This window comes from Scardinius erythrophthalmus (genome assembly GCF_964197995.2).
Source record: "Scardinius erythrophthalmus genome assembly, chromosome: 16".
Lineage (NCBI taxonomy): Eukaryota > Metazoa > Chordata > Actinopteri > Cypriniformes > Leuciscidae > Scardinius > Scardinius erythrophthalmus.
Window position 1 is genome coordinate 9,897,073 of NC_138236.1, and position 20,279 is coordinate 9,917,351.

Below are 20,279 nucleotides of genomic sequence, written 5' to 3' on the forward strand. Positions count from 1 at the left end.
GCAATTTTCTGACGTCATGGGATCACAACACTAAGAGATAGTAAATCTTTTTATGTTTTTTTTTTTTGTGTGCGCTCCCGAGATTAGACCTTCCTTAACATAATGCCGAAAACCCGAAGTCTCTAGGTGGTCTGGTTGAGGAGGAGATAGAAGTGCAAGATTGGTGCGCACAGACAGAACAGAAATCATGAGTTAACAATCGCAATTTTGTCCGTTGGAAAATTGCACTAAAAAAACGCGATCTCTGTAGACAGCCCAGGCTCCGCAAATGGCAAGAAAAACAAACTGGCCCAGTCTGGACCACGAAACATAACAAACAGTGTTCCAGCCAATAACCGACCAGAATGATTTGGGGGTGGGGGTTGGGGTGTTAGTGCACGCGCACATGAAGGGGGGTGTGGGGAGTGGAGGAGAGAGAAGCATGAGGAGGGAAGTTAGCTAGAGGAGAGATGTCCTAGACAACGACTAACGTTAGAATTATATTCTCTTGAATTTTGATATGGCCGACACACGACCAAAGAGACGACGTTCCGATGAACAAATAGCAAATAAGAGGGAAAAGGAGAAGGAACGCGCAAAGTCCCGAATTTACATTGGAAAACCCTCCGACTCAGTCCTGTTTCAGGAAGCACGGAAGGGGGGGGGGGGGGGGACGGGAGGAGGAGGGAGGGTCGCACTAGCCTCCGTTTTGTTTGACAATACTTCAAACGTCAACAAGAAGTGACGTCACCCAACATCACTTAGAGCACCTTTAATAAACCCTCAGAAACAAATAAGATTATACAAAATATGCACATTCTCCATTCAAAAGTTTGGGGACGGTAAGATTTCTTTTAATGAATAAAGATTCTTGTGTTTATCAAGGCTGACTTAATTTGATAAAAATACAGTAAAAACAGTAATATTGTGTATTTTTTTTTTTTTTTTTTAAATTGTAATTTCTTCCTGTGATGCCTATGTTGAATTTTCAGCATCATTACTCCAGTCTTCAGTCACATGATCCTTCAAAAATCATTCTAATATGCTGATTTGGTGCTCAAGAAACAATTCTCATCAATGATGAAAACAATTGTGTTAAATAATATTTTTGTAGAAGACGCTTTTTTTTTTTTATTCTGTGATGAATAGAAATCTTTTGTAACATTATAAAAGGTTTACTGCCATTTGATCGATTCCTTGCTGAATAAAAGTTTCAGTTTCTTTAAAAAAATAAAACAGTAGGCCTACTGTATATCAGCTGACAATTAACCTTTTAAAGCAACAGTTCATTGAAAAATAAAAATGAATGTCATTATTACTGATTGTAAAACCCATATACTGTTTTTCTTTAAAGGAAAATTTTAACGTTTAAGGCCAATTCACACTCCACCGAGTCCGACAGACACAGACCAACGGCGAACAGTCACCGGATTACAGCACGCCACTTCTCAGACATTCTAACTCCGATTCTGCATGTTCAACAAACTCCGACAGACACTAACAGACTCTGACAGGAGAAACACACTGATCCGACGAAGTGTTTGTTGCCATCTGTCGGCCTCTGTATGTGTGATGTGAATTGGCCTTTAAGTGATAGTTCACCCAAAAAGGAAAATTCTGTCATCATTTACTCACCCTCAAGTTGTTCCAAACCTGTATAAATGTTGCACACAAAAGAGAATATTTTGAAGATTGTCGGTAACCAAACAGCTGTTGGGCACCATTGACTTCCACATATTTTTTTGTCCATACCTCAATGGTCCTCCACAACTGTTTGCTTGCCCATATTCTTCAAAATAGCTTCCTTTGTGTTCAGCAGAACAAAGAAATTTATATAGGTTTGGAACAACTTGAGGGTGAGTAAATAATGACAGAGTTTCTATTTTTAGGGTGAACTATCCCTTGAAGGCTCGTTCACACCAAGAATGATAAGTATAACAATCACTATATTAGTTACGTTCTGTTTATTCTAAGCACGAGCTGCAGTTTTGTCGACTCGTCTCCCACATTAAATGCTTGAGCTCTTTAAAGCAAGATGGATTCTGACTGGCTGTCAATGTTTTTACAGTGATTCCAATGATGTTGTTTCTCTGTGCTGTTATTGTTAGTTGTGGTGTGGACTCTGCTATTCTTTTATATTTAGAACGATTCTTAGAGCTACCTCGTTATCGTAATCATTGTAGTTATCGCCCTAGGTGTGAACGGGCCTTTATATGGAAAAGGGGCTGTGTGAAAATTACCCAAAATTTCTCCTTATGTGTTCCACATGCAGGTTTAGAACAACATGATATTGAGTAAATGATGACAAAATTGTTGTTTTCTGGTGAACTATGCCTTTAAATTTGGTTTCACTGGTTAGACTGTGTTTGTAGACCCACAGACATTGACGTCATCTTTAAATAATTCACTGAAATAGGATATCACTGCCGGCTCTCTCTACAACAAGTGAAAGACTTTAGGGATTTTTATATTAACTGTCCTGGCTGTCTGCTACAGCATGGCAAACTTTGAGCAGAGAAGAGATTTTGCAGTTGTTCATAACCCAACTCTCATGAAAAATTGATCTGTCTCTTTATTCTCTCTCTTTGATCCGTTTCTCTTTTTGAGCGAGTATTAAAGGAAAAAGACGAGCACCACAGCTGTCACTTGCTCTCGGCACAGAATCCCCAAGGTTCCCTGCGCACAGGTTTAGTACTGATCAAGATTCAGGAGCTGAGAGATCACACACCCTCAAAACTGACGCACAATGCTAAGTGAAAAAGACCAAAATAGCATTAAAGGCACAGTTCACCCGAAATTTTTAATTTCACATTTACACTCTCATTTCATTCCAAACCTGTATGGATTTCTTTCTAACATGGAACACAAAAGAAGAAACTTTAAAGAATGTAACCAATGTTTATCACATTAGTTAATGAAATACAAGTGCAGCTGACCAGGCTTGGGAACAGCCAATTCCTCATTCCTTTATTTATTTTCAAAGTAAGAGTATAATCATCTGTCTTCTATATTCGAGCATGTTTCTCAGGGTATGTTACTCGTGAAATGAACAGAAAATCTATTTCTTGTACTCCAGCTACTTTTTTTTACCTCCCCCTCTCTGGTTCCTCCTTGACAAAATCAGTCTTTCTTGTCATGTCTTTTTCATTTTTCACCGTCAAAATGTAACGAAAAAAAAAGGTTACAATTCTCTCAGTCACTCTCCATCGGTGTCACTTTTACACACACACATCATTATTTCTCTCTCACTTGCTCTCTTACAGGACGTGCAATGCCACTGGATCTTATCCGAAACTTTGGGGAAAAAAATAAAAAATTTAAGTTTGCGGTCTGTAAGTCTTTTATGCTCGCCAAGGCGTTTATTTGATCAAAATACAATAAATACAATAATTTGTAATACAATAATTAACACAACAATTTTAAATAACTGTATTTTAAAATGTATTCCTGTAATGGCGACTTTGAATTTTCAGCATCATTACTCCAGTCTTCAGTCACATGATTCTTCAAAAATAATTCTAATAATGATTTGGTGCTCAAGTAAAATTATTATTATCAATGTTGAAAACAGTTGTGCTGCTTAATATTCTTGAGGAAACCCTGATTCTTTTTACAGGATCCTTTGATGAATATAAAGTTCAAAAGAACAGAATTTATATGAAATTTAAATTGTTTGTAACATAATAAATGTTTTTACTGTCACCGTCACACCAATTCAATGCATCCTTGCTAAATAAAAGTATTAATTTCTTTAAAAACTTTTGAACAGCCTAGTGTACATACTTGGCTCACCTGTTTACACCTGGTATTAAGATGTGTTATTGTGTTATTGTCGGTCGGATCACAAGTGGACCACACTAAATACAGGGTCTAAAGCGTTTTGAGCTTGTCCACTTCCAGTCGAAAACGCATTTGACCGAATTGCTTTCGTAGTGTAAACGCTCATGTGGTCGAATGTCTTCAAACAGCCACAAAACACTGCCTACTCTCCGCCTACTGACCACGTTCATATGTAAATTGTCCTCCCTCATCTACTTGTGATCCGATCGACCAAAAGCATCTTTATACCAGGAGTAAACAGGGCCCTTGTTAAACCACAATTTTCTATCTAAATTTGTAGTTTTCTCATCTAAATTTGTAGTGTATTTTGCAGATATGATGTTAGATGCAAATATTTGCATATTTAACTCACTCTGGTAACTGAACTGAATCACACATCAGCAAATTTACTGTACAACATATACCAAAATCAAGGTGTTTGATAAAAAAATCAAAAAAAAAAATCAATTAGGGTCAAATAATACCAACTTTAGTTATATACAGTATACAAATTCTGTTATGCATAAAACATGTATAATTTCTGATTCTGAATAGTCAATTACATCATTCTGCAGTTAAATATTTCTGTAAAAAATATTTTTGTTTAAACACCAAGTCCTGATCACCTTGAAACAGACACATCAGCACATCCCTATGAAGACGATCACCTCTGAGCAAATTATTTCTGTGTGTAAGCAATTTCCACTCACACTTGTACAGTGTAACTAATTGCACATCAAGCCATGGATAAAAATAAATGCAGCAGGATAATTAAAATGCCAACAGTTTCATGCAACTCTAGCGGCAGTCACTTCAATTCAAGGAGCCTTTCAAAATCGTATCTGGAGGTGATGTGTCATTTCTTTCAATATTGCAATAGCCTACTTTCTATTACAGCTTAAAATCCAGGCTATATACTGTTCAAAAGTTTGGGATCAGTAAGATTATATTTTTATTTTTGAAAATATTATTCAGTAAGAATGTAGCCTATTAAATTGATCAAAAGTTACAGCAAAGACTTTTACATTGTTTTAAAAGTTTCCAATTCAAATAAAATGGTGTTCTATTGAAATTTCAAAGAATACTGAAAAATATTAGGCAGCAGAACAATGGGTCTCATGCGTAGCACAAATTTGTGAGTGAAATATGCGTACAAACGACTTTTAGAACAAATCACGATTCACCAAAAATTTCGTAATCAATTTTATTCTAAGTTTACAAAAAATATAGGAACAGCTGAAACCACAGGTAGGCTACGCAAAAGATTGTAAGGAAAGCGTGTGCAGAAAGCCCTTATATGGAAATGGTTTGGGCGTGTTTTATGTAAATGACTAACTTTGTGCACTCTAATCCAGATTCACCAACATCAGAACGCTATTAAGAGCTAATTCATGTGCGTGCGTACGAACGTGTTGTGAATTAGGCAAGAGATTTTTTTATGAGAAGTTCTCCTGTGCGTACAAATACCAAATAATCTTCGCAATTGGTGAGACCCAATGTGTCAATCTTGATAATAAGAAGAAATAGGTAGTGGTAATATATATAAGTATCTGTTTTTGCTGTATAAATGCAGCTTTGGGGATGAAAAATCATTGAAAGTTCAAATTCCTTACCGACCCCAACCTTTTGAACGTTAGTGTGAGTAACTAAGCCCTTTGCTGGTTGGTTTACTCTGTGGTGCTATCACAACATTGAGCATCTCAAGTCCCACTCCCAACACAGCAATTTCGTTTCAACCAATGGCGTGAGATGGGGTCGGGATTATCTATGTAGCTGACCAATGGCAGATGGGGGAATGTTCCGAAAAATGGTTTGAAACAATCATTATTTTTGCATAGTATTTTTCAGTTTAGGGACGCTAGTGGTGCAGAAGAAGCCTTTGAACATCAAAGACATTAAATTAATACGTCTACAGAATATGCAGAGCGGATGAACTTTAAGCCAAACCTCAAAATCTATAGCAAAAGAATTCCACCTGCTTAAAAAAAAAAAAAGGCATTAGAGATGAAAGCAACTGGTGTGAATATGACAAAAAAGCAATGCAATCTCCAGTCGGCAGAGGAGAAGAGGTCACTTTATGTCTGGGCATCTTTTCTAAAGCACAGGTGCTCGCTATCTTTGATTGACAGCCCGAAGATTACACTCTTTGAGCTCTATATCAGCAGGTGTAAATGGACCAGGGTGAGTTTAAATACGTGTATTGGAGTGGACTGGCTCCAGGACCGGGAAAGATGTCAGTAAACTATTGCACTCATTTGGTATAGTTACTAAAAAATGTAAATACTGTCATTATTTACTCCCCTCATATCATTGTAAACCTGTATGACTACTTTAGGAAGGACATGAGGGGGAGTAAATAATGACAGTATTTACATTTTATGTGAACTATCCCTTTAAAAATGCTTGCCAACTTTACAGCCAGTAAAATATACGCTGGCAAGATATTCAGAGAGAGTGCTAATAATAATTTCCACCTCATTGCTTAGATGCACACACATTTTGAAAGCACATTTTATGAGTCTCAGCTGGTTTCCAATGACTTGCTGCATATTTCCTTTGGACTGTCAGGGAAAGTGACAGTGTTGTCTAATTCGAGGACAAAAATATGGCCTAAGAGAGAGAACCAGCTGGTTATCACGAAAATGTCACACCAAGGCAGGGTCATGCAAACTGACAGTTTGAAACAGCAAAAAGAAAGGTTCTTAGATACAATTCATTGATAAATGATGGACCTCGCTAAAATATAAAGATCCATTTATGCTCTGTAAGAGTGATATTGTGAAGACAATATTTTTTTTTGCATAGGTTTGCAAAATGAAATTATAATTGAATGTAAATTATATACTGTATACCAGTGGCGAATGGGGACTTCTTTAACCGGGTATGCTGTGTAGCGCGTCATGTAAAAAAATGGATGGGTTTATAATAAGTGAGACACGTTCGCTCTAGACAGAGTGTTACCTACTCAGTTGCTTACTCTCATATGACATACAGCAACACAGCTAAAAGTGTTTCTAATATGTTGGACCTTTTACTGAAATAAGCCTACATTTACCCGTTTAGACACAAGCACATACACCGGTAGTTCAATGTGTGAAAGGAGCATTTGCAAAATATGAAATTAAATGCTATGAAAACAGTTTGTTATGATTTTTTTTTTTTTTTTTTGATTTTATGTTTTTAGTTTTGAATCAAATACAATGTGATTTTCGGTGTTTGGGATCTGGCAGCGACAGCTGTTTGGGGCGAGCGATTCACGGACAGCTTTCTCAGAGCATGAAATCTCCCATTTGGCAGCAAACCAATGAGAACACGGGACAATTATGACGATACATAACTACAGAGCATAGGCGCCAAAGCTGCTGTGCATCCGCTTCCCCAAAACCCTCAGTAACTGACAGATTTGAAGAAAATTACGGTAGATAAATAAATAAATGACAGACAGTTGCATACGTATTACCAACATTTTATCATTTAAGCTTTATGGTACACCTCAAACAAGAGAATTTATAGTGTTAATATTAATTAGCAAGTCCTCAAATGGCTTGGGTATGCAGAGCATTCACAGCTTATATGGACTGCAATCCCCATATCTGTATATATATATATATATATTTTTTTTATATATATATATTTTATATATATATATATAGTACTACATAAAGTAATTTATGTACTACATCAAAAGCAAATGATCAAAATATTACCTGTGCAAAAAATATATTAGTGTGTTTATAAACAATTACATTTAAATGTATTAGTTTATACATTTAATATAATAGTTGTGCGCAAATAGTTTAACACAAACTGTATATTGTGTTCTGAATGGTTTAATATCTGTCAATAGCAATATTCTGGACTCGTATGGCTCGCCTCCCTTCTTCAATTTAAGTCTGAGACTATTTAGATTACAATACATTGTTCGGTCTGATGAAGCAGTTTGAGGTGTTTTCATAGCACAGGCAGTACTAGGCAGGTTACGTGCCAAAGTTTAATACTTAGGGTTAGGAATTTATCCAAATCCTAAGCATGAGCAAAATCGTAGTAATAGTGATGCTAGTCTTAGCAATTAGCGCTAATTACTGTAATCAGGAAATTGTAATTGACAATTGTAATAAACATGAATGAGAAGGAGTGTAATTTGCATAGTTCTGTGTCAAAAACTGACCGTTTCTAAAATCCTCACTTCATCGTGAGATATCACTGCAACAATGTCAAAACAATGTGATGACAGAAGCTTCCTGCTGAACAGCCAGTTTCTGATGCTGACGCAGCACTCGCAGGACAGCTGAGCTTGAGACGCTCCATAAGGGAGTCAGCTCAAAACTGCCAGTGCTGCTGACTGCATACTGGACCTCTGTCAAGCCTTCAGAGCTTAAAGCAAGAGACATTGTGCTATGTTTAAGAACTACTAACATGTGACAACCCAAAACTCAACAGAGACAACATTTTATATTTAACCCTTTGATGCATAACATCTACTACAGACAGATCTTCAAAAAGCCTATTTTAAGCCTGGCTAACAGAGATGACCTTTTTTTAGAAACAGCAAAATTGATTTCTGACTGACTTGAAAGCATCAGTAAAGATGTAAATTACAAACCAGTAAGTAATGTATTGCATCATATTAAACAAATGTTTTATTTTAAAGGAATATATGAAGAGTTCAGATGCAAAAGCCTTTAAGTGCCATCTGAAATTTTCTTCTAGAATGATCATTTTTATCAAGCTTGTATATTTAAGTTCAGTTATTTCACTTAAATGACATTTAATAGGTAATTTGCTTTGCCATTTAAGTGAAATTACTGAACTTAAATTATACGAGCTTGATAAAAATGATCATTCTAGAAGAAAATTTCAGATGGCACTTAGAGGCTTTTGCATCTGAACTCTTCATATGTGTATGTGTGTGTGTGTATTAGTGGTCATATCGATTAATCGCGATTAACAAATGAAAGTGTGTAAATATATATATACATATATATGTGTGTGTGTGTGTGTGTGTGTGTGTGTGTGTATATATATATACTGTATATATATAATATTATATATTTATAAACTTTTGTTAGATGCCATTAATTACAATTAATCGATTTGACAGCACTAAATGAATATACATAATATTATATATATATTGTATATATCTTTCTATATTGTTATATCACTTCTTTCATATTTTATATAGAAATATGGTGCTAAAAATAAACATTGAATTAACAAACGAACAAAGAAATTAAAGTTTATGCAACTGAAATGTAACATTTAACACAAAAATATAGAATACATATACAGAAAAAAAAAATACATATACATTTTTATAATTGTATATAAAATTTGCATTTAAATATTTGGTTGTTAAATTAAAATATATTTCATATAAAATATACTTTTATACTTATATTATATACAAATATAATAGACAAATATTTAATAAACAAGTATTTTCATTATTTATATCCAACATTTATTTTTTATAACATGTTTTAATAAAAATACATTGCTAAAAACTAAATTAGTAATTATTGTGGTGAGGCTAGAGAAAATATTGACAGCCGGAAAAAAATTGGAACTACAAAAAAAAATCCTACAAAATTTGCATCCAAGGGTTAAATCAAATTAACCCCCCCGACAGACTCAGTTTAATAACGATGTCTAGCTGGCTCTGTCTGACACTGTTCATACCTCTTTGACCTGGTGCAGTCCTGCAGGGTGCTGACTGCAGGCCCGGTGGCTGGCGGTGGGGGACTTGTGGTGGGTGATGGTGATGACAGAGGCGGGCGTCCCGTGCTGGGGGGTCTGTCTTTGGGCGGAGATGGAGGAGCACTGTGGGACGGGGTGTGGGTGCAGGGAGAAGCTGCGGGTCCGGCCGGATGAGGAGGAAGAGGAGGTGTTGCAGGAGGAGGAGGAGGTGCAGCCCTGAAAGAGACAGCAGCAATGGCAGCAGCAGCAGGAATGAGAGGAAGAGCAGCCGCCCAGGCCTCGCTTCCCCACGGGCACAGGAACAGGCCCTGTGCCACCAGCACGGTCTACCATCACGCAAAAGAGCATCATCGGCCTGACACGACCAAGACAGCAGCCACGTACAGACAGGGAGGGGGAGAGGATGCAAGCGCATCGCATGGTGGAAGATGAGAATATGAGAAGGCAGAGAGAGGAGGAGAGAGAGCTTCCTGTGGAGTCCTGTTCTCCGCAGCAGAGAGATAAAGGTTGTCACTCGTTTCAAATGCTTTCATCTCTAAAAGCTCTCCGGTACAACCTGAGAACTGCAATCTCATTCCATCAAAGCTAATCATAGACATCATTTTTTCCATGATTCACAAAAGCATTTAGTGCGCTGCTGATGAAAAATGCGCTAAGGCAAGTGTCTAATGCATGCTTTTAAAATGCAAGTCTAACTAGATTTATACTTTGTTTAAAAAATGCTTCTGGGTTTACTGAAGACTTGGGAGTGTTTTTTTTTTTTACCGCTCTGCTTCATGGCTTCTACAAAAGATCTTTATTCTCATCCATAGTTTGGGTCTATATTACTATTACTTATATTTAAAACAAAGGCTTTTCAAAAATATGAAGCAGAACAACTGTTTTCAACACTGATAATAATAATGTTTCTTGAGCAGCAAATCAAAGTGATTTCTGAAGGATCATGTGACTGTCTGAAGACTGAAGTAATGATGCTGAAAATTCAGCTTTGCCATCACAGGAATACATTCCATTTCAAAATTCATTCAAATAGAAACCATTTATTTAAAATTGCAATAATATTACACAATTTTACAGTTTTAATCAAATAAATGCTGTTCCTTTGAACTGCATTTTCATCAAAGACTCCTTAAAACAAGTATCATGTTTCCCACAAAAATATGAAATATAAACAGAGGATGTGGTCAGGTAAAAATAAAAGAAAATGTAATGGCACATATGCATTCATACGAAACTACAGGGAACATTGCACTCCTGGGAGTTTCAAAATGGACTCTTAGGCTGGATGAAGATCGCACTCTTTGATATGGCCCGAAATGAGATCACACTACAAGGTTTTCTGTGCAAGCCGGAATGAGTATTTTATTCAGGTCTGATAGAGCTCCCCCAACCCTTTATGATTGCAGTCAAATGGCAGCCCATTGTACAGACGTCTAAGATTTCAGCTGTGATATGTATATATATATATATGTGTGTGTGTGTGTGTGTGTTATTATATAGTAGCCCCTACTGGAATTGTAAGCTTACTTGATTATTATTCCTCCTCAATGGGAGTCAATGGCAGCCCTATGAACATAAGGAGAATTGTACTGATGATAATGAATAGTAATCTAAACCAACTTTGGGGTCTCTAGGACCAACTCAACAGCACCACCACCAGGCCATTTTGAAAGGGCAGTATTACGTTTTTTCGCTACTCCTTCAAATTTTGTCCTATTCATACGAAAATTGGCTCACATTATTTTTGGACTGAGCTGCAAAGAAATGACTGAACAGATTTTTTTTATTGATCTTTGTTCAAAAGTTACAATGTCATGGACTTAACAAAAAAGGCGACCCAAAATTGGTTCAGAGGCTATATCTCGGCCAAACTTTGATCAGTCGAAATGGAAATCGGTAAACTTCATTGGAACCATGATCTTAGGGTCCATGCCAAATTTGGGAACAGTGCCACCTACAGGTCATGAGATCTGGAAAATGGCTATTTTTGCTAATAACTGTTGAACATTTGAAATGTTGAAACAGATCAACATGTTGAAAATCATGATCTTGGTGTCGATGGATTTCGTGTCAAGCCGAATCCGATGATACCGTCTTTTAAACGATTTGACGTATTGACACACAATTTAGTAGGAATCATCATCGGCCTGTCCTGAAGATACCTGAGAAGTTTGAACACAGCGCCACCTAATGTTCTAGAGATATACTTTTTTTATAACTTTTGGAAACATAGTTCAAAATTTGATTTCTTTGATTCCGACGATATCTCATCCCATCTCATTTTATCTCATCTAATTTTCCATCAATGTGTCTGTCTGCCATATTGAAGCAAATGAAACGCAGTTTTTTCCAAAGATTGGACCGAGCCGCATAGAAATGACTGAACGAATTTTTATTATTTGCTAGTGTTCCGGAGAAATATCTCTCCAAAGTTGACTCTGTCTGTGTTTGTTGTCTTATGCTAGTTAGCTTAGCATGCTAATTGGTTAACATGCGAACCAGTTGCCATTCTTTCTAATGTGGCTCTTCAGCTATCAGATTTATCATAAACTACATTAGCATTAAGTTATCTTAGAATGCTAATCTGGTTAAAATATTAAGTCATGCTTTTGTATACGGGTTCTCAAGTCTCACGCATTGGCCGTGAGACACACGCAATTCAACCAGTTCACACGCTCACACGCCACACCGTGTATTTCTCACGCTGAAAAGGCAATGCCAACCAAGTTGTCCTACAAGCTTTATATATAACGTTGTATATGAGGCGCGGGCACACAAAGCGAAGTTTCCTGCCGCCAGCACGTATCCCGGCCAGATTGCGTTCGTTAATAGGCAACATAGATGCGCGAACACACGGAAGTTGACGGAACATTCTCGGCCACCGTACGTTCGTTACTAGGTAACCAACAACATCGCGTGAACACACGTCGTGATGGAGAAGGTAAGTTGGACGAAAGCTCGTCTAACATTTTTAAGGCTGGAACATTTAATATATAGCCCATCGTATACATTATTATTGATGCAGTCAAAAACTCTACAACTAAGTTACTTTGCAACCAGGCCAGAAGCATTGGTTCAGTTTGGCTAGCTTACATTATCTGAAACTAAGGGAAATGTTAGTGGGTATGGGAAGGAATGAAGATGTATTTCTTCATTTTATTTTAAATAAATTTAAATGTATTTATTTTATTTTAAATTATATTATATATTATACTGTATTAATAGTATTTCTGGTTACATTAAGGCTACATATATATTAAAGCAAGAGTGCTCTGGGTAATATTTTATATCCTGTCAAAACATAACGTTACTTTAATCATTGATTGCCATGCATTTGTATTTTTCAAACACTAGCAACACAATTCACACTAACATACCTTAATAATATGTCATTTGTTCTCAATGTCCCACCACACAATAAATCATTATACCATTTCGACTAGACACATTCAAAATGCAAAAATATTTGTTTTTCCAAACTGTTTGGAGCAATTTGTTATATTTTTGTAATTTTTGTAACTTAGTTGTAATTTTGAAATATAACATTAAAGAGTATATTTGATGTGATTAATTGCTCTGTCATTTATCAGATTTACCAATTGTTATTTTTAATTTGTGCTGGTTAATTATGAACAATGGGTAAAATTGGGGGGCGGGGACAGGTGGGGGCGGGGCTCCATTAGGGCTCCTCCCCCAACCGCATGTGATCTCACTCCAAGATTTTGATAAAACTTGAGAACCCTGCATTCTAACACTGAAGGCTCTCCTCGGCAGCCTGGTGAATCAGTGACCATTCAGGTCGTGGGATCGAATCCTGTTTGGCACATGCTTAGACCACAAGAGGTACTGTGGCCAGAAGTGGTGCAGAAGTTGCTTCTGTTCCAAACACAAACATGCAGTGCATTTATATACGAAACAACGAGATGAGCGACAGGAACCTGACCCAGAGATTGTGAGTTCGAGTCCTGTGTGGGGCAACACAAAAATTGTGTGTAATGCTGTGTAAATAGAGCTGTGGTTCTGCCTTCATAAACTCAAGTCTCTGTAAAATTAAACAAACCTTTGTATGAGTGGCATGCTGTTTAAAGCAACATCTATCTGTAATTATAAACATTTTATAAATTGACAAAATTGCATAATGCAAAAAACATAATAGTACTGTGCTAACACTGCAGCAGGTAATAATCAGTGCAGTGCCAGTAAATAATAAAATATATACACCAATTTTTTAAGTTATGTTAATAATTTAAAATAAGTACACTGAGTATAGAGAATCCATGGAGCATCTGTTGCATGCATTATGGATTTAGTCATCAAATTAATAAATATAACACTCTGGTTATGTATTTGGCCTTAGGCCGATGATGAAGACAAGGCCCAGATTTGTGTGGTTTCAAATTACTTTGCTTATAATGTGATTAATCAAAGAGACTGCAAGGATTTTTCTTCTTTTAGAATACATTAGCAGCTAACACTGGGTTGTGTTATTAGACTACCATTTGTTGGTCATATATTGAAAATGAATGCTAATAGAAGTCAAACAATGTTTCAGCCTCAAGGCTAAATTCCATTCCATTTAACCCACACTCTAAATTAGTGGATAATGCTGCTCTCACCCATATGTAAACACTCATTTTCAGATCTGGCTGGAGTTACCTTCATTTTCTGCCACTCAAGTGCGCTGATCTGCCAAACATTATGCATTTTGAGGCATGATTAAATGGCATGTTTTTAAGGAGGCGGACGCTTAAAGATTAACTCAGTAAAGGTTAAACATACACTATCACTATCTGTTCAAAGTCAGACAATAGTGGGAAACAATACGTGACAAGCAATGTGTTTTTGTCACATGGTATGTGAACTGACACAATAAAGATAAGTCTGTTTCTCCTCTCAGTATCAAACTGTTGCATATATTTTTGGACAAAGATAAACCGTGCCATGTGGATAAAAGAGAAATGAGTCTACATTTATAGTGAATGATCATGTCAGGTGAGCTGTGTAGATCATATCCATACAGCTACTTATTTTATTGCTCACTGAATTATAATAATCATAACTTAAACCTGTGAATAACAATAGCAATTCTGTATATATATGAGCATGATTATAATATTGGAATACTTCTTTACATTTTCAGAAGAAAATGTCACAGAAGGCACCATTAATGCAATGCTGTTATTTGTGAACTAAAAAATAAAAAAATTCAACTGTTGGATCATCAACCAAGCTAAAACCTTGAGTTAAACTGCTTAGAAAGGTTAAAAAAGTAATAGCGCATCTCAACCAAATAAACAAACTCAAGACCTCATTGGAAATGCCACCCATTACAACGAACCTTATATCCAATGTGATTAACTTTATTCTCTGCTGAAAAGAGACAGAGAAAGTAAGCAGCATCACAAATCACACGACTACAGGGGCAGTTTGTCATCGAAGTTGCGCCTGGAGAGGTCAGAGGAAATGGAGAGCGAGTCAGTCAGTACAGAGAAAGTGTGTGTGTGTTTGTGTGAGAGAGAAAGAGACAAAGGCAGGAAGGATGACAAGAGGCACTTACAGATAGGACAGTAAGTACATCGTCGATGACAGGGTGAACTAAATCAAAGGAGGAGAGCCTCAAGACAAACACTGTGGTTTTAAAAGCAAAAGGGAGCGAAAGGAGATGTAAAGGAAGGAAATGAGAGCACAGTGTGCCGAGTTAAATGTAACTGGGTTACCTTGGCGCTGCCGTCTGAGTGGCGTCGGGCACACAGCTGAAGCTGGGTCATCCACATCTGCTGCTCACGTGCATCACAAGCTAGAAGAAGATACACATACTATAAATGGCCACATTCATTCATGTTGTCTCAATAGCTAATTTAATCCAATAAGTAAGGAATAATTGACGACTGGCCTTTGAATTGTTTGAAAATAATGCACACCCGAGGTGGTAATGTGGCCACAATGTGAAGTGGAGTAATGGAGTCAATAATTCCACGTATTCGTTACCACACCTCAAGACATTGTTCAGATGTTGTATTTTAAGACATTCAAGACATCACATTTTTGTCCTTAAAACTTGTGTGTAGGACTAATTTCTTACGCATCTCATTCCACACTTCCATTGCTAATTCCAAAATGTCATTTTAGAGCTAGTAACGGAGACTTGAGCCATTGACAGCAGACTAATGAGAGAGAGAGAGAGAGAGAGAGAGAGAGAGAGAGAGAGAGAGAGAGAGAGAGAGAGATTAAGCGTGTGTGAATTACCTGAGTCTGTGCATCTCTTAAAGGAGCACTAGGTAACTTTTCAACCTTCATAATATATTTCCAAGACTCTTGTGATGGTACATCGACTTACAATAGGTTGAATGACACGTCTGCCATAGCCTGACGGGGTCTGTATCGTTTTTAATCGTACTTTTAAACTTCGGGGTTCGGGTAGTAACCCCCGCGCACAAAAAGAACTACAAAATTCGACTGGTTTACGGCATAGGCTACCTCACTTCCCCCAACACGTCCTCACATGCTGTTGGACTTGTAAGTATATTGCTTATATTGTATATCACTCGGACAAGCTTTCACTCGTTGGTGTGAGCTAAAAAGCACCTGGCGTTCTTGTTGATAGATTAGTAACTTAGACATCTTCGGAGGCTAGCATTGTGTTTATTACCCAATCGAACTGGTGTAACTGTCTGTCACACGTTTTACCGTCCACAGCATTACTTGATAGACAAAATAGGACAAGAATGAGCATCAAACAGAAACAATCCGCTTACGGGGTGTTCGAGGCGCACATACAATACAGACTGCCGAAAGTTAAACAGGGCGCGCGCAGCTCTTAAAGGGGACGCACCTTATTTCCACTCGTTACAGCTTCCATCCGACTGAACAGGGACCGGTATACAGGGGGGAGGGTATCAGGCCGTGAGTGCAGAGACTGCTCTGCGTGAGAGGTATTTACGACAGTAACGTTAAATACAAGTAGTCCACAGCGACTCTAGGGGTCGTTGTTTCCTACCTACCTAGTGGGGCTTTAACAGAGTTCGGAAGCAGCAACTCTACTAATAGCGAAACTATACGTTTACCTGCTTCAAGAACAGCGCCATTATTACCTCGCTAGAGAGAAATGTCATGTAGCTTTTAAGTTGCTAAACTATTTTACTCCAAAAACTCATCAGAGGAGCGATGACAAAAGGTTTCCGTGCGCGTGTGTGTCCGAGAAGCTTTCCGTACATAATAAAACGTAATTTTGTGGGGAAAAAAAAACATGGAAATAATTTGTCTTTTTTATCCTATGAAACCAAATGTCATAAGCGCACACGCTGAAGTTGCATATCAGACAGGGTTTTTATATAGCCTGTGATAAACCATTAGGTATTGTATGGTTACCCAGGTAGAATAAATGCAAGTATTTTCACCGACACAAGACCAAAAAACTCAATTTGTGGCTTGTCTGTTACCTGGGGTAAGATTGAGGGAAGGTGTGAAATGAGAAAAACAGCACCTGAAGATTATAATTTCAGAAGACTGGAACACTGGGAGCGGACGAGGCTCTGTCAAACTGCTGGGAATAACGCTGGAGGTGACAGCTTATTTCCTGCGAAATTCATCCTCTCACAACCTCTCCGAAATTGCCTTTGTTACAAATGGCCGATTTGGCTGGGGGCATTTTGCTTGTAAACTCCTGATACAGTCTAAATGAGTTCTCAGAGTCGCCCCGAACCGACAGAGAATTTTGATGTAAAACCATCATAAAAAATTGTGGCATACAGTGAATGCCAACCATGAAAAGACTCTTGGCGTACTTGAGATGACAGAGAGGGAGAAGTATAGAGATCTAATCTGATGTATAAGTAGCTGGTGGGAAAGAAAGGGTGAGCGTGGACAACTAAATCACAGATAAAGGGGGATGCCTGAGGGGAAAACAGATTTCAAAGAGATTCTTCCTTAAGAGACATAGCACAAGGTGACTCAAGTTAAAGGATAATAGAGATGGGAGGGATCAATTCAGACACAAATGACCACGTTATAAGCAAAAGATTAAAACCCACGAAGGCGAGAGGACACTCACCCCGCAGTTTGAAGAGATCTCCATTCGCAGCATAGACTGTGAACATGAAGGGAAACTCGTCGCTTAGGGCCACCGAGGAGCCAATGAGGGGCAGAGACCCTCGTGGCTTCTGGTCCTTATTGTGCTCATTGATGAAATACTGAAGTTGGCCAAGCTCAGGGTCCAACACAAAGTACCTGCATGACGAAAGACAGAGAGGAGAAGATGATGACATTACTACTAACCTGGATTTTGACAGTGAGTGATGCCTGATGTGTGAGTGTATTGCATTATATGCATTTTCTAGGATGTTCTTCTCGTTGGTTGCCAGAGCTTTGCTATGAGGTTGCTCAAATTTTCTGAATGGCTGAAAATACTAAGTCTGATCGCTTAGAAAAGTAGCAGCACTTCTTCTCAAAACGCTGCATGAATTGAGGTATTATTTATGTCCGTAACAGAAACCTGTCGGGCGAGTTACAGTATGCACCAAAGTTTAATACTTCAAAAGAATGAGCAGTAGTAACAGTGATGCTTGCCTTAGAAAACCCAACTACATACATGCAGTATAACTGGCCTGCAACAAAAAGCCTATGAGAGCTTTACGGTGGCCATTATTACTGTCTCTCTCTCTCTTTCTATCTCATTATTCGTGATGCATTACATGCCATGTCTGGTTCCCCACTGTCAGAGCCAACCAGAGAGGAGCTTTATACGGGATCGTAACTCTGCAGGGAATGGACTGTAATCACACGGTTTGGGTGCTATAACACAACAGCCACCCTCTTAGTAAAAAATGGATGTGCTGCCAGTTTCTCTTCCACGGTCTCTCTGATGGGGTCTCTGAAAGCTAGGCATACACACATCATTATTTTAAAGAGCAGCTAAAAGTATGAAGATCAAAGCGGCAACAAATGCATTGCTTTTGATGGCGGAGGACAGACAATCACTGTGGACCTTTGGTGACATTTGCTTACATAACCTCATTCCCCAGTGTGAAAAAAGACATTGTGTTATACCCCCTCACCCTTTATAAAAATATGGCCCCCGTTTCACAGACAAGGCTTAAGCCTATAGTTCTGTTCCAGACTAAAATGCATGTTTGAGCTTTTTTAAACTGAAAATCTTACAATATGTCATTGCCATTGTTTTGTCTAAAGATGCACACCAGTAACGTTTAATTCAAAGGCAAGTTTATAAAAGCTACTTAAATGTCCTAATTAAACTAAGACCTAACCCTAGCTTAATCTAAGCCCTGTCTGTGAAACCAGGCCATAGAATAAAAAAATAAAAATATACATAAATTATGTATATAATATATAAATTATAATATCATTTTGGCCACATTTCATATATATGCTGGTACCATGGCACAATATAATACGTTATAATACCATTTCTATATTGTTTACATGCTATTCAAAAATGCATGGTTTTACAAAGAATAGCATGACATATTATGTGATATAATCAAACTCGAACTGTGCTAACATGCTCACATGTGTGTCTGTCAGTGGGTGAATTAATTACATTTGTGATAGACATTCTCTTAGCGGTTCTTTTCAGTAAGTTATTCTCTCCAAGGCCCAATTCTCATCAGGTCAAAATATTGAGTGGTGTGGAAACCTCTCTCTGTTACACACACACACCCACAAATCATTAAGCACTAAACAGTGACTAGTGCTGGGGTTAACGTGAGGGCTATTTCTGAGCCATTGCGGACGGCGAGTAACCCTCCGGTCCTGACGCTCGTTATTTGCTTGGCCTGTTTCCTTATCGATCGTTGGACTAAGCAAGAGAATGAGCACAACATTATAGATGTGAGGGATTTCCCATCACGGATGAGTCATAGTCTCTCTCCCAGATGAAAGAGCCTTAACTGTGGGCTGTGCTGCACTCAACCCTGCAGAACACACAACCATGAAATCCCACAAAAACAAAAAACCTCCAGCTTTCAATGAGAGGCTCTTGCTTTGGAGTGTTTCTGCACATCTCAGCTGTTAAAGGGCTCATTTCACATTTAGATTCCTGACTACAAATAAGACCCTTTCATTTTGGGAAGGTCCTCTAAAACATAGGACTATCGTGAAATCATGATATTTTGATGTGTTTTTAAAAAGCAGAAAACCTTCCAGATTAGAGTTTGTGTTATTTTGTAGAGATACAACCAGCATACTAATGCAATTATAATATACAATACATATCTGCAATAAGACTGTAGGATAAATCAAATCACAAGAGAAATGCTATTACATAACACCAACTTAGATAACAGGTAGGCAAACTAAGAGGTAGGATTTTCTATCTCAATAGATTGCATCAGATTTTACAAAATGCAACATTACTTGAGTCTTATTTGATAAAAAAATATTTCATTTTAGATTAAAAACCTTTGGGAGAATCATCAAACAAAGATTTTACATTCATGCATATATATATATATATATATACATATATATATAGATACATACATACATATATATATATACATATACATACATACATACATACATACATACATATATATATATATATATATATATATATATATATATATATATATATATATACACACACACACATATATATATAAAACCAAACTGTTTACTTTCATGCATGATGTCATAACGGATCGACACTAATTTCATTATTTAATTTTCATACTTGTGCCATATTTGACCAAAACTCAACATAAGATTGGATGCAAGTACGAGGATAAAGCTGCCCATAAGCTCAGCATCAACAGGGGGAGAAT

General features: G+C 37.4%; 1 protein-coding gene across 2 annotated transcripts in view; it reads right to left on the minus strand.

The window, feature by feature from the left end:
* osbpl10b (oxysterol binding protein-like 10b) overlaps positions 1 to 20,279 on the minus strand; it is a 57,856-nt gene that overhangs the window by 36,882 nt on the left and 695 nt on the right. Inside the window, exons 2-4 of one of the 2 annotated variants that reach the window (XM_081389104.1) lie at positions 17,549 to 17,724; positions 15,216 to 15,295; positions 9,481 to 9,714 (exon numbers count right to left, since the gene is read on the minus strand). In XM_081389104.1, the coding sequence (XP_081245230.1) occupies positions 9,481 to 9,714; positions 15,216 to 15,295; positions 17,549 to 17,724 (490 nt within the window). The remainder of the gene's footprint in view (positions 1 to 9,480; positions 9,715 to 15,215; positions 15,296 to 17,548; positions 17,725 to 20,279) is intronic. The other variant, XM_081389105.1, reaches the window with a different exon arrangement.